We start from the raw sequence: 12,222 nt of genomic DNA on the forward strand, positions 1-12,222 counted from the left end.
AAGAGCAGCAGAGAACATTACAATAAGAACTGAAGCTATCTGAGAGAAATCAACAAAGTGCACCACTTTCAAGTCTTAGAGTCAAATGTGGCATGACACGCCAGAGGAAACTGTGCAGACATCATTGTTAAACCTTAAACGTGACTATACTAAAATGAGTCTCTGACAACCACCTCACCATCTAATCTTTATTAACACAACACGTCATGAAACCAAAGAAGAGAAGTGGTCCTATCAACAGAGCATTAGCGATCGTAAAAATCAGACTCGCCCTGTTTTATATGCACGCTTCATTCTGGAACGTTATAGCTGACACAGTATCTTTTAGCTACAAATTCGACAATAATTTATTGACTACATAACTTACTAACTGATTAAATTTCAACTATTCTTTACGAGACAAAAATAAAAATAAGGTTAAGGTACTTCCCTAGATCTGTTTCTTGAGACCATCCCTTTGACTTCATGCTTGGTTTGTGCTCTGACATGCACTGTCAACTGTGGGACCTTATATGGTCATGTGTGTGCCTTTTGAATTAATGTCCAATGAACTGGATTTAGCACAGCTGCACTCCAATTAAACGACGTCTCAAGGATGATCAGTGGAAACAGTTTGCACCTGAGCTCGATTTGGAGCGTGACGGCAAACGAAGACAGAAAAAGCGATCTACGCCGAGGTTTTGTTTGCTTGTGTTTCTTTCAGTCTTTCAGTGTGACACAGTCCAGAAAGGACACCTTCCTGACCAAATAAAAGGCTTAATAGCCATCTCCTCTCTCTTCACTCGGAAGTGTTGCTGCTCTGACAACTGGAGTGTCTTTAAAAAGGATTATCAGACGATGCGGCGAGGCGCACTAATCGCACAGAGGGTTGCTGTGTCACATCCTGTGTACTGAATTGTCATCTCGGTTTGAACTAAAGGTCTGTCTGCACCACGTGTGTGTGTATATATGTGTGGCTAAATTGCACTATTGCATTGTTATTCTTTTTAAAGACCCAGTGTGTAGTCCTTAGGGCCACCTAGTGGTCAAAGAATAGCATTGAAAACTTGCAGGAGGCTGAGAGAGACCACATATTGGAGGCCTACTTTTTGCGACGCCAAAAGACCGAGCGAGCCGGAATTAGCCGGAGCAGCTAACAAGAGCGGCTAGCGTGAGGAGTGTTAGATATTATTAACATTTTTAATACTTCATTTCATATATTAACCATTGTTATACATTGTTAACATTTTAATTCTTTATATTAACCTTGTCGAAATGTTTTGTGGACGTGGATAGCAAGTAGTGTTGAACTCAGTATAATTTGACCTTAAGCTGGGACATATTATTTGGTCTAGAAGTTCCTTCTCTGTGGGAAAACACATTTGGTCCTTGAGAACAGAATCTGTTTCGAACACGCACCCCTGACTCTGTTTTCGCCATCGCTCATGGAAAAGTACCCAGAGAGTATGTTTTGTCTACAAATGAAAGAGAGGCGGTCGGTTTTAACTATAAGAAGCCATTTTACACGCGGAAGAGGCACATTCGGCGCTCTGAATTCCACCTGTTAAGTGATGAATTGGAGACTGTCACGATGTCCAGAGATCTCTGTTAGATTAAAATCATTTTTGCAAAGGTGTTTTTTCTTACATTAAATCTGTCTTCAAGTTTTGGAACACGCAAAGAGGACAAATATTTTTTATTCCTCTTCAGGAGCTAGTAAAAACAAAACAAAAGGCTAGTAAAAGGTTGCGAGAGCAAAGCAGAACATGACAAGCGACTGGCCCCAATTTCCGGAAGTTAGTGACGACCACCTGCAGGCTATGGAAGATAAACTGCGGTCGACCCATTGGATCTGACACTCAATGTAAGCCCCACCCAGGCTAACTACATTCGCAAAGTTTTCCTTTGGGCAGCCGTAGCAGGAAGATGGCGGCGAAACATGGCAGCGCTAGTAAGGTGAGACTACAGCCATCCTGGCAAATCCTGGTCAAGAAAGTAAAAACCCTGCCCCAGTTTGGCTTTAGCCCCAGGTGCTAGCTAGCTAGCTCCCTAGGTGCTTGTTTACTTGCTAAGGAGCTAGCTAGCTAGCTAGCACAAGGGAGTAAAGTTTAACTGTGTTTCTAAAAAAAAATGTATGCGATACAACTAATTTTTGGGCATACTATTGACATAAACAGTAAGTTTTTGAAAAGAATGAATTATTAGTTCACCATTACATGGCGCTAGGGATCCATGAATGTCTCTTTAAGGCAACAACTGTGATGAGTTTAGGGTGTTTACCTTTCGTTCAAGGCTGTTGGTGTCAAGGTTCGCGTGTGGATTGTGGCTAAATTTCTGGAAACCAGCAGTTGTGGACCAGCGACTTGGGTCCTTTCTGGACGGTTCTTCTTTACCAAGCAGGATTTCTCCAGCTGTAAGTCCAGCCAGGGATGGATCACTACTGCGACGGACATGGAGAGGCATGTCTGGTCAGGGAAAATGAGAGAAAAACAGCATGGCATAAGATACAGCAATTTCCACCTTAGCATCCACTAATGGAGCGTTTCACACATGTATGGTAGGTTATTAGATTCTATGGCAAAGCAGAACTGAGGATAGTTTTCCCACTCAATAACTGGTCTAATAAAACATTGTATAGGTAAGAAAAACTACATGAGAAATTCTGGGCAACGCACAATTACCACCATTCAACTTTTTGAGTCTTGAATCGAATCTTAAAAGGGAAGTCAAGCCTCCAAAAAATTCTTGGCAATAATGTGTGCTATGCATCCCCACAAGTCTAAATACGGAATTCTGGTTAATTTGGGGTTAGTGGATTATGAGTTAACTCATTAACACATTTTTACTGATGCAACCCCCTTCGCTCTGTTTTACTGAATTTTGACTGACTTTGCAAAACCCACAGAATATTGTGTTCTATTGCTATAAAAACATCCTACCAAAATAAAGATTAGAGTCTCTTATTTTATCAGGAAAAAAAGTATATTTGTATCTTTTTCCATTTCGCAGCAATTAGCATTAGAATATAGCAAAGTTTCAACATTATTCACAAACCTGTTGAAAACACTGGGAAAAAGAGCTTATTGCAACATGGCCCTGGTTGATCTCTTATATTCTGCTGCCACCTGCTGGCCATTTTTTTGTAATAACTACCTTTGCTTTAAGAGACCTCTTAATGTCAGAAGCTGCTCTAGTATGCTCTAGCATAAAAAAAACATTTAAAAAAAACATTTTTTAAAAACAACTGTATAAATACTGTTTTATACGTTTTCAAATTTGAATGAGTTAAGTAGCAAATTCCAGCAGTTTTTATCAATATCAGAAGACGCCTATTTTGCCACTTGCTGTCGAGTAAAAATGACATCACAATAGCTCAGGTCTGAAGGTAACAACCAATCACAGCTCAGCTTAAAAAAAAACAAAAAAACAAGTGATCTGTGATTGGTCGTTGCTTGAGCCCAGAGCAACTGTGATGTCATCTTCAGTCGACAGCAAGTGGCAAATAAAATGGATAAAAACGGCTGGATTTTGCTTCATTACTCATATTCCACAAATGTAATATTAATCGGAATGTCATGTTTAGACTAGTGAGGTACCATATAACATATTATTGTCAAGAAATGTTTAAGGTTGACTTCCACTTTAATGAAACAAGTAGCAAAGGTCCAATCCTCACCAAACAGTAAACAGTTAAGTAGATCTGAAAATTTGTTGAGGTGAGAATCATTACGAAGCTCCCAAAAGACCAGATGGATTTACTTTTTTATCGTTCATGCTGCCTGAGCAATATATCCATAATTATGCAAATAGTTTGGTAACCAGCTGTCATCAATCACTGGATCAGTGCATTGAGCATATGCTGATGCTAAGCTTCCCATCTGATACGGCGCAGACAAGTCTTAGTGGTGGGAGCAACGCAGATTAATCTCGCCTTACGCTGTTCTGGAAAGCATGCATATTTAATAGTATGACAAGAGAAGGGAGCTTTTAAAGACACTGTAAGTGATTACTGTGGCTGCCTCTAGTAACTGTGACAATAATGAGACTGCAAAACGGTCTGTTTGTCAAACGTCCAAGCTAAATTAATAGCAGTAACTCTCAAACGCCACCAAAGACGCCGCTTGCCGTACAACAAAGAAAGGTTTTTCTGATGGCAATAGGTGGACCTTGAAGGTCATTTCTCTTTTCTTTTTTCTTTTTTTTTTTCTGGAGCGCTCAGTATTGTTCATTCGGTAATTTTACCGATTTGTCATCATCATTGCTCTCTCTTTTTTAAAAAAAATTTTTTAATTTAATTTAATTTATTTTTTTGTGTGTGTGTGTATTCATTAGTTCACTTAAAACCTATTCAAAAATCTCATACCGTTCACCCAAACTGAACACTTCCAGCCAGAGTCGTGTGGCCGTCAGGAGACCCGAGGAAGGACCAAAGAAGGTCATTTCTCAACTGAGTGCCATTGTCCTTGATCCTATTTAATCAAATATATTAATCCATCCCAGTGACATGCTTTTTTCCCCCAACTATAATAAATCTTGATAAGAGCTGAAGGAAATGATGTTAGCCCATTGATCGAATCACTCGGCTTCCTTGCTAGTTATTTTTTGCTTGTCGTCCCCCCCCTCAATACATCCTTAATGGTCAAGCAAACTATCGTGATGTATGGCAGGCAACATGTTAAAACGATCCAGAGCGCTTCCGCGTACAACGCCGCTGACTAATGTTTTATGTCCTGATCAGTCCGTAGGGAGAGAAAATGTGTTAAGGAATGTGCTGATATCTGAACAGGGCAGCTGTTTCAGTCACAGAACATTAAACCGTTGTCCCCAGATTGCCAATGGGTTGGTGACTTGTTTCACTACATTTAATACATTTCACAGGAGTTTAAACAAGCAACTACCCCAAAAACATGATGGGAAGGTGTGTTAGCTCAACGATTAAATCTCAAAGCGCATTTAAGATGTTGTGTGAAAGAGTAACTTTGACAAAGAATGTGAATAAATCTCATTAGCATATGAATGTATTGGTCGTGGGTAAAAATATCTCTTAAGTGCGCCTCGAAGACGCATGTATTGCTCCTTTGATGGGATCTGCCCTCTTAATGGCAGACAAGATCTGACTGCCCCCCCCCCCCCCGTATGAGTCCTAATTCAACTGACCACGTCAATGTGCGGATTTTAAATGGGTCATTTCAAGGAAATTTACTTTTTAATTGCTGCGTATACAAACAGCTGGGTCTCTGGAGTGCCTGCCCACCCGTCATTTGTGAAATTAAAAAAAATAATTAAGCATTTGGTTTTCTAGCTAGTTCTCAAAAGGTAGGTAAGGTAAGCAGAGTTGCAATGTTTGCAATATTAACTCATTCACTCCCAGCCATTTTCACTGAAGCAACCTCCTTCGCTCTCGGGTGTTTTACTGGATTTTGACTGATTTTGCAAGGCCACAGAATATTGTGTTGTATTGCTATAAAATCATGGAACCTACCAAAAGAAAGTTTAGAGTGTCTTCTTTCATCAGGAAACAAAAAGTATATTTGTATCTGTTTCTGTTTTGCAGCAATTAGCATTAGAATATAGCTAAGTTTCATCATTATTCACAGACCTGTTGAAAACACTGGGGGGAAAGAGCTTGTTGCAACATGGCCCTGGTTGATCTCTTATACTCTACTGCCACCTGCTGGACGTTTTTTTTGTAATAACACCATTGTTTTAAGCCACCTCTTCGTGTCAGAAGCTGCATCAAAGCCTTCTGTATGCTCTTGCATTAAAAAAAACACACACAAGAAATGTATAAATATGTTTTAGGGAGTGAAGGACAAAGTATTAAAAAAACTATTTACACATTTTTGGGTTTGAATGAGTTAACATTAGCTAATAGTGATACAAGTGTTAGCTACTAATATTTGACAAAGACTCAAATGTTCATGACTAATAAAAAAAAAAAAGACAGCTAAGGGTTCTCTTTTCAAGAAGATGACCATATGAAAATCCGACTGCAAGGGTTTGGGCCAATATTTAATAACCAGCCAGATTCCAACTGAGTCAACCATCGATCCAGGCTGAAAAGTAATCCAGAAGGCTGGGGGTGGCGACGGGCTAATAAAAGGTGGCCTGATCCAGGAATTACGGCCAGGGCGCAGGTTCTATACACAATTTACCACAGGGGCGGGTCAGACTCTAAAGGGCTATCACCTCTTATTGGTTTGACCTTTACTATTTTCTCCCACCTTATTTGGAGGAGGCATATATTAGAGAACACACACACATCCCACAGCACTGACCATTAAAGGCAGCTGAGTTCACTATTAAAACGATAAGTCACCCAATAGCTCAAAATGTTTATACATACATTACAATTACATTCTTTCTCTCTCTCTGAGGGATTTGTGCATTTCTCTAGTGGCCTTTTTTTCCATGAGTTCACTTTTTAAACTGCTATGAATAAAAATACCAAGTCACTGTGGCTTTATGAAATCTCTAAATTGTATCTTTTTTTTTTTTGTCCTGGGTTACTTTGAATACATCAAGTCTGTGCCAGTTCAATACCTGAATAAATTATGGCTCTGAGCCATTTGAACTCTCCCTCTCCAACCACTGACTACATATTGATGTCCCCCGTGTGAAGGGAGGGAGGATTTCCACTGAATAGATACTGACCCGAATCATCCACATGGGTACAAAAGGTTCCATTTTAGGTGGTTAGAGAGTGGAAAGAGGCCTGGACTGTGACAAGATGAAATATGTTGAAAGGACACTCAAGGCCAAAATTGAGTCTAGAACATTATAGCTGTGTGTGTATATATATATATATATATATATATATATATATATATATATATATATATATATATATATATATATATATATGTATATATGTATATATATATATATATATATATCTATATATATATATATATATATATATATATATATATATATATATATATATATATATTAGGAGTGTCACAATTAGTACGTGAATATCGAGTCCCTTTAATCGCATCCACTGTAGCTAATATATTCAGCGTTTAAAAAGCTGAAAGCTAGAATGGAGAAGCCATTTGTTTTTATTTTTTTATTTTTTTATTTTTTTCCAGGAGAGCTCAGTATTGTTCATTCGATTTGACATCATCATTGCTCTCCTTTTTTAAAAAAAAACAAATAAATTTAAAAAAACTTATAAATGTTTATTTTTTTTTAAAATATATATACATATACACACATATATATATATATATATATATATATATATATATATATATATATATATATATTTATTTATTTATTTATTTTTTATTTTTATTTTTTTTTGGGAGAAGCCATTTGGACTGTGAAGCATATTCCCTGATTCTGCACTTGCAGTTATATATATATATATATATATATAAATATAAATATAAAATAACTATTCTAGTCTAGTCGTAATTTAAAATGAATAAAATGGACAGGAGTCAGTGAGTTGCTTCATGCTCTAATTTATTTGCTCTTAATTTCAAACCCAAAAAAATGCACTGTTCTCTACTGTTCCTGTCACCAATGTCCATCATGAAATGTGAATGCCACCTAGTGGCAGAGGAATTACCTCAACAGAAATTGATAACTGACTAACACTCATTTGAACTTGGCAACAACATTTGTATTTGGTAAACATATCCGTCCACTGTTATGTTATTTAATGAGAGTATTGAAAAAATATATATTTTATTGAACATTTTAGAAAATACTTGAAATGTGATTAATTTGCGATTTTCTAGACGCCACCGAGTAAAAAATACACGGTTTAATGACCATAGGGTCCTATCTCATCTCCCATCTCTGGTTGTGAGGGCCTCAAAACTGTGACCTTCAGCGTTTGCTCGGGCACCTTGCAGCTGAGTGCGAAGCCGCCGGAATATAAAAAACAGCTCCTGTAGATCAGAAGCCATGTTTCTCAGTCATATTGGGTGGATTGTGCCCTCCGGGTTGGGAGTGAAGTCCTACCTCAAGTCGAAGAGTTCAGGTGTCAGAGTGAGGGTAGTGTCATGAGATCAGCAGATGAATTGGTGCCGCATACACAGTGATGCTGTTTCTCTATTAGTCTGTCGTGGTGACGAAATAATTCAGCCAAATAGCGACACTTCAAAGTTACCAGTCAGTCTATATTCGTATCGAGCTTCGGGTCGTGGCCAAAGGATGCCGACGCAGTTATGACACAAATTTAGATTTAGTTTTTTACATTCCAGTTAAAATTTAGATTTAGTTCTTTACATTCCAGTTAAAATTTAGATTTAGTTTTTTACATTCCAGTTAAAATTTAGATTTAGTTTTTTTACATTCAAGTTAAAATTTAGATTTAGTTTTTTACATCCAGTTAAAATTTAGATTTAGTTTTTTACATTCCAGTTAAAATTTAGATTTCGTTTTTTTTACATTCCAGTTAAAATTTAGATTTCGTTTTTTTTACATTCCAGTTAAAATTTAGATTTCGTTTTTTACATTCCAGTTAAAATTTAGATTTCGTTTTTTACATTCCAGTTAAAATTTAGATTTCGTTTTTTACATTCCAGTTAAAATTTAGATTTCGTTTTTTACATTCCAGTTAAAATTTAGATTTTGTTTTTTTACATTCCAGTTAAAATTTAGATTTCGTTTTTTTACATTCTAGTTATTCCAGTGTGCTTTCATTTCTACCAACTACTAAAAGAAACAGGTGCATATAAGACACCCTTCATAACTTATTTTTATTTTGCTAGTTATTATGAGGGATTTACAATACTCTTAAGTTATCTGTTAAAACTAGTCAGAATCAGATGCTTATTAATACTTAGTCTATCATATCTGGCACAGAAAGTGACATTCTCTAAATGAAATAACGCATCAATACATTGGCAGGCTTTCTATTATTAAACCTAAGTAAATACGGGCACTTGTGCCAGTTAAGATATGTAAATTTACCTCCGATAACAAAGCCCCCTGTGCATATTTGTCTTGCTTATCGAAACTGGCCACCTTTTGTTTTTCACAATTTTCTATTCCATTTTTCCAAATGAATACAACCAAAAATAAAATAAAAATGGGGTCAGCAGCTCAATTATAAGACTTCCAAACGGTCCGTCCAAAAAGCAAACAATCTTTAACGCATGGAAAAACATAGCAGAACTGTCAATATTGTCTCTACATTACAGTATAGCAGGTACACCTATGATTAAAAACACCGGTAAGTCTATTTTCACCAAATATTACAGCTGTCTTCAGGTATCTAAAGTAATTGTGGGAATGCTGAACAGCATATGCTGTTTCTAACTTTTATTATTACATCAGGCACTTTTTATTCTCCACACTTTTTTTGCCGTGCAATAACTCCCACATCCGATTTAGAAAATTCACGCCTTCCTGGGAATATGTCATCTGATTCCACATTACTTGCAGTTTTCGCACAATTTAACATTAACCCTGGAGAACCCACGGGGTCAAATTTGGCCCCGATAAATTCTGCTACTCAAATAACAAAGACCTTTTTTTTTCCCAGCAGTGATTTTGTCCCTGTGTTCTTGTTTCCATTGGCCAAAGTGTGTTTGTACATTCAAAATCCAGTTTTAAAATGCAACAAATAAAACAAAAAAATTATAATGTTCAATGTAGCTGTGTATTTTGATTGATTATTTTCTTAAATTCTAAATCGTTTACTGACAGTTTTTGTTATTCAGATTTTTCGAAATGATACCCCTAAATCCCAAAAGGGTCAAATTTCGCCCTTATCCTAAATGAGGGAATAAAGGGTTAAAATTGAAAAAACATATATTTTGGTGTTCAGTGAATTTATAGCAGTCATTTAATGTATAATTCATCATTTTCCAAAGAAGAAAAGGGTTCTTGGGTTCTAAAGGGTTAAATATCAACTTTTCCCCATTGACTGGCATTGAACTTTTTCTACGTCCCACTTCCCACGCCCACTTCCATGCATACAACGTATCATCAATTACCAGCTGCCTGATACTGCTCGGTGGCACAGTTGGTAAAGTGCAATGTCTCGTAACCAGGTTTGAATCCCACTTCTAACTGTACATTGCAAATATATCCATGGCAATTATGCTAAGTGATATACATGTATACCGACTGACGAGCATATCAGGAAATGGATTATTTATTTTCTTTGATCCTTCCTCGGGTCTCCTGACGGCCTCACGACTCTGGCTGGAAGTGTTTGGTTTAGGTGAACGGTATGGGATTTTTTTAATAGGTTTTAGGTGAACTAATGAATACACACCCACACGCACGCATACACGCACATAGACATACAAAATAAAATTAAAAAAATTAAAAATAAAATTAAATAATAAAAAAAAAGTAAAAAATAAATTAATTAATTAAATTTAAAAAAGAGAGCAATGATGATGACATGTCAAATCGGTAAAATTACCGAATGAACAATACTGAGCTCTCCAGAGAGAGAGAAAAAAAAAAAGGAAATTAAATCATAATTTCACCGAAATGATTTAAGCGCATGCATTCAAATCTTAGCAATCAGCTTTTCAGCATTCCCACTTTAGTTTACTTTATGTTTGCATTGTCAAATGCCTTCATCTTTAAAGGATACAAAAATAACCAAACTAATTCCAATGTTTTGCCCCTATAATGTATACAATCGGTTATCTTCAGATGGGAATAAGGACTTTTCCAAATTTGGATAATTATATACATATATATATATATATATATATATATATATATATGAGGCCTGGAATAGTAACAGTCTGTAAAATTGAATTGTTCACAGACCCGATGCAGTTATTAGAAGTAAGCGTTACGCCAAATGTTATTAAATGTTGATCTGAACTTTTTGTCTCATTATTCATCTTTTGATCTGAAACCAAAATCACTTCATGTACAAGAAACACAACGGTCCTGACCTTGCCGTTCCAAATCCTTGTAAAGGTGACTATATATGTCACTGAAGTACCCCTTGCAAAAGTTCTGTCCATGTTCAAAAATGTTCTTCCTGAGCTGAACACACACATTCAGGCATACACACACTAGAAATAATTGAAAAAAAATGACTCACACCGGGTTGTTTCGTCACGCTAACATCAAAGTACGGTCAGTATTTTATTCTTCAAGTTTTGATTCTTGTCGCTTGAGACATTTTATTGCTCTGAACTCCCCTAGGGGACCATGACGGATGTGTGTGTCCAATACGCAAGTTCTCCTACACACACATATATATACACACCCACACACTCAGTAAGTATATGCAGGGATTTTTTCATTTTAACCCGCAATCTCACCGTGCACATGAAATATGTGGTAATAACGTGCCCTGTTCAGACAGAGCGCGAAACAGGATTGCATAAACTTCAGGTTTGGAAAAAAAAAAAAAAAAACTCGAACGTTTGTAATTGCACAGAAGAAATGTGGGTGACAAATCTGCAGTTTTTCTTTCATTACCATAATAAAAGACGAGAAACAAAACATTTGCATTGGTAACGTAAAGAAGGTTGTCTACTGCACATTGTCAAATAACTCGCCTGTAACTTACAAAAGGTTGCAACAAAACAATAAATCAAGCGGAGTCGTGTTTTAACGTGATCAAAGCTCTGATTGTGGGCCAAAATAAAGTACCCTGGAAGTGGCCCCCTGTGAGTGGGAAGATAGGAATGTAGCGGGAAGGGATCGTCTCAGTTCTTTGTGGCGGCTTTGATGGAAAACAGGAGGATGAAAAGAAGCAGAATGTGAGACTTTTAAGTAGATGCGGCCGAGATGATTCATATCTCTGTTTTATAACATAAATTGAAGGCAATTTACGGAAAGCTGAGATTGACTATTGACATGCGATAAATAAAATGAGACGAGTTGAGGCAGCCAAAGAGAGAAAGAAGATCCTACTTTAAAATATGGTCCAAAGATGGAAAATGGGTTTTGTTTAGGGATGGGTATCGTTAAGATTTTAAAAATGCTTTGGTCCTTCCTCGGGTCTCCTGATGGCCTCACGACTCTGGCTGGAAGTGTTCGGTTTAGGTGAACGGTATGGGAATTTTTAATAGGTTTTAGGTGAACTAATGAATACACACACACTCGCACGCACGCACACACACATACTCACCCACATACAAAAAAATAAATAAAATAAAATAAAAATTTTAATTAAAAAAAAGGAGAGCAATGATGATGACATGTCAAATCGGTAGAATTACCGAATGAACAATACTGAGCTCTCCAGATAAAAAAAAAAAAAAGATTTAAAAAATGCTAGCTCATAGAGTCATTGTG

General features: G+C 36.7%; 1 protein-coding gene across 2 annotated transcripts in view; it reads right to left on the reverse strand.

Annotated features, from left to right (window-relative positions):
* Nucleotides 1-12,222, reverse strand: part of LOC144040306 (partitioning defective 3 homolog) — a 284,979-nt gene that overhangs the window by 179,392 nt on the left and 93,365 nt on the right. For both annotated transcript variants that reach the window (XM_077554419.1, XM_077554418.1), the window contains exon 4: nucleotides 2,260-2,444. In XM_077554419.1, coding sequence (XP_077410545.1) covers nucleotides 2,260-2,444 — 185 coding nt within the window. The remainder of the gene's footprint in view (nucleotides 1-2,259; nucleotides 2,445-12,222) is intronic.

This window comes from Vanacampus margaritifer, chromosome 20, assembly GCF_051991255.1.
Source record: "Vanacampus margaritifer isolate UIUO_Vmar chromosome 20, RoL_Vmar_1.0, whole genome shotgun sequence".
NCBI classification, from domain to species: Eukaryota; Metazoa; Chordata; class Actinopteri; order Syngnathiformes; family Syngnathidae; genus Vanacampus; species Vanacampus margaritifer.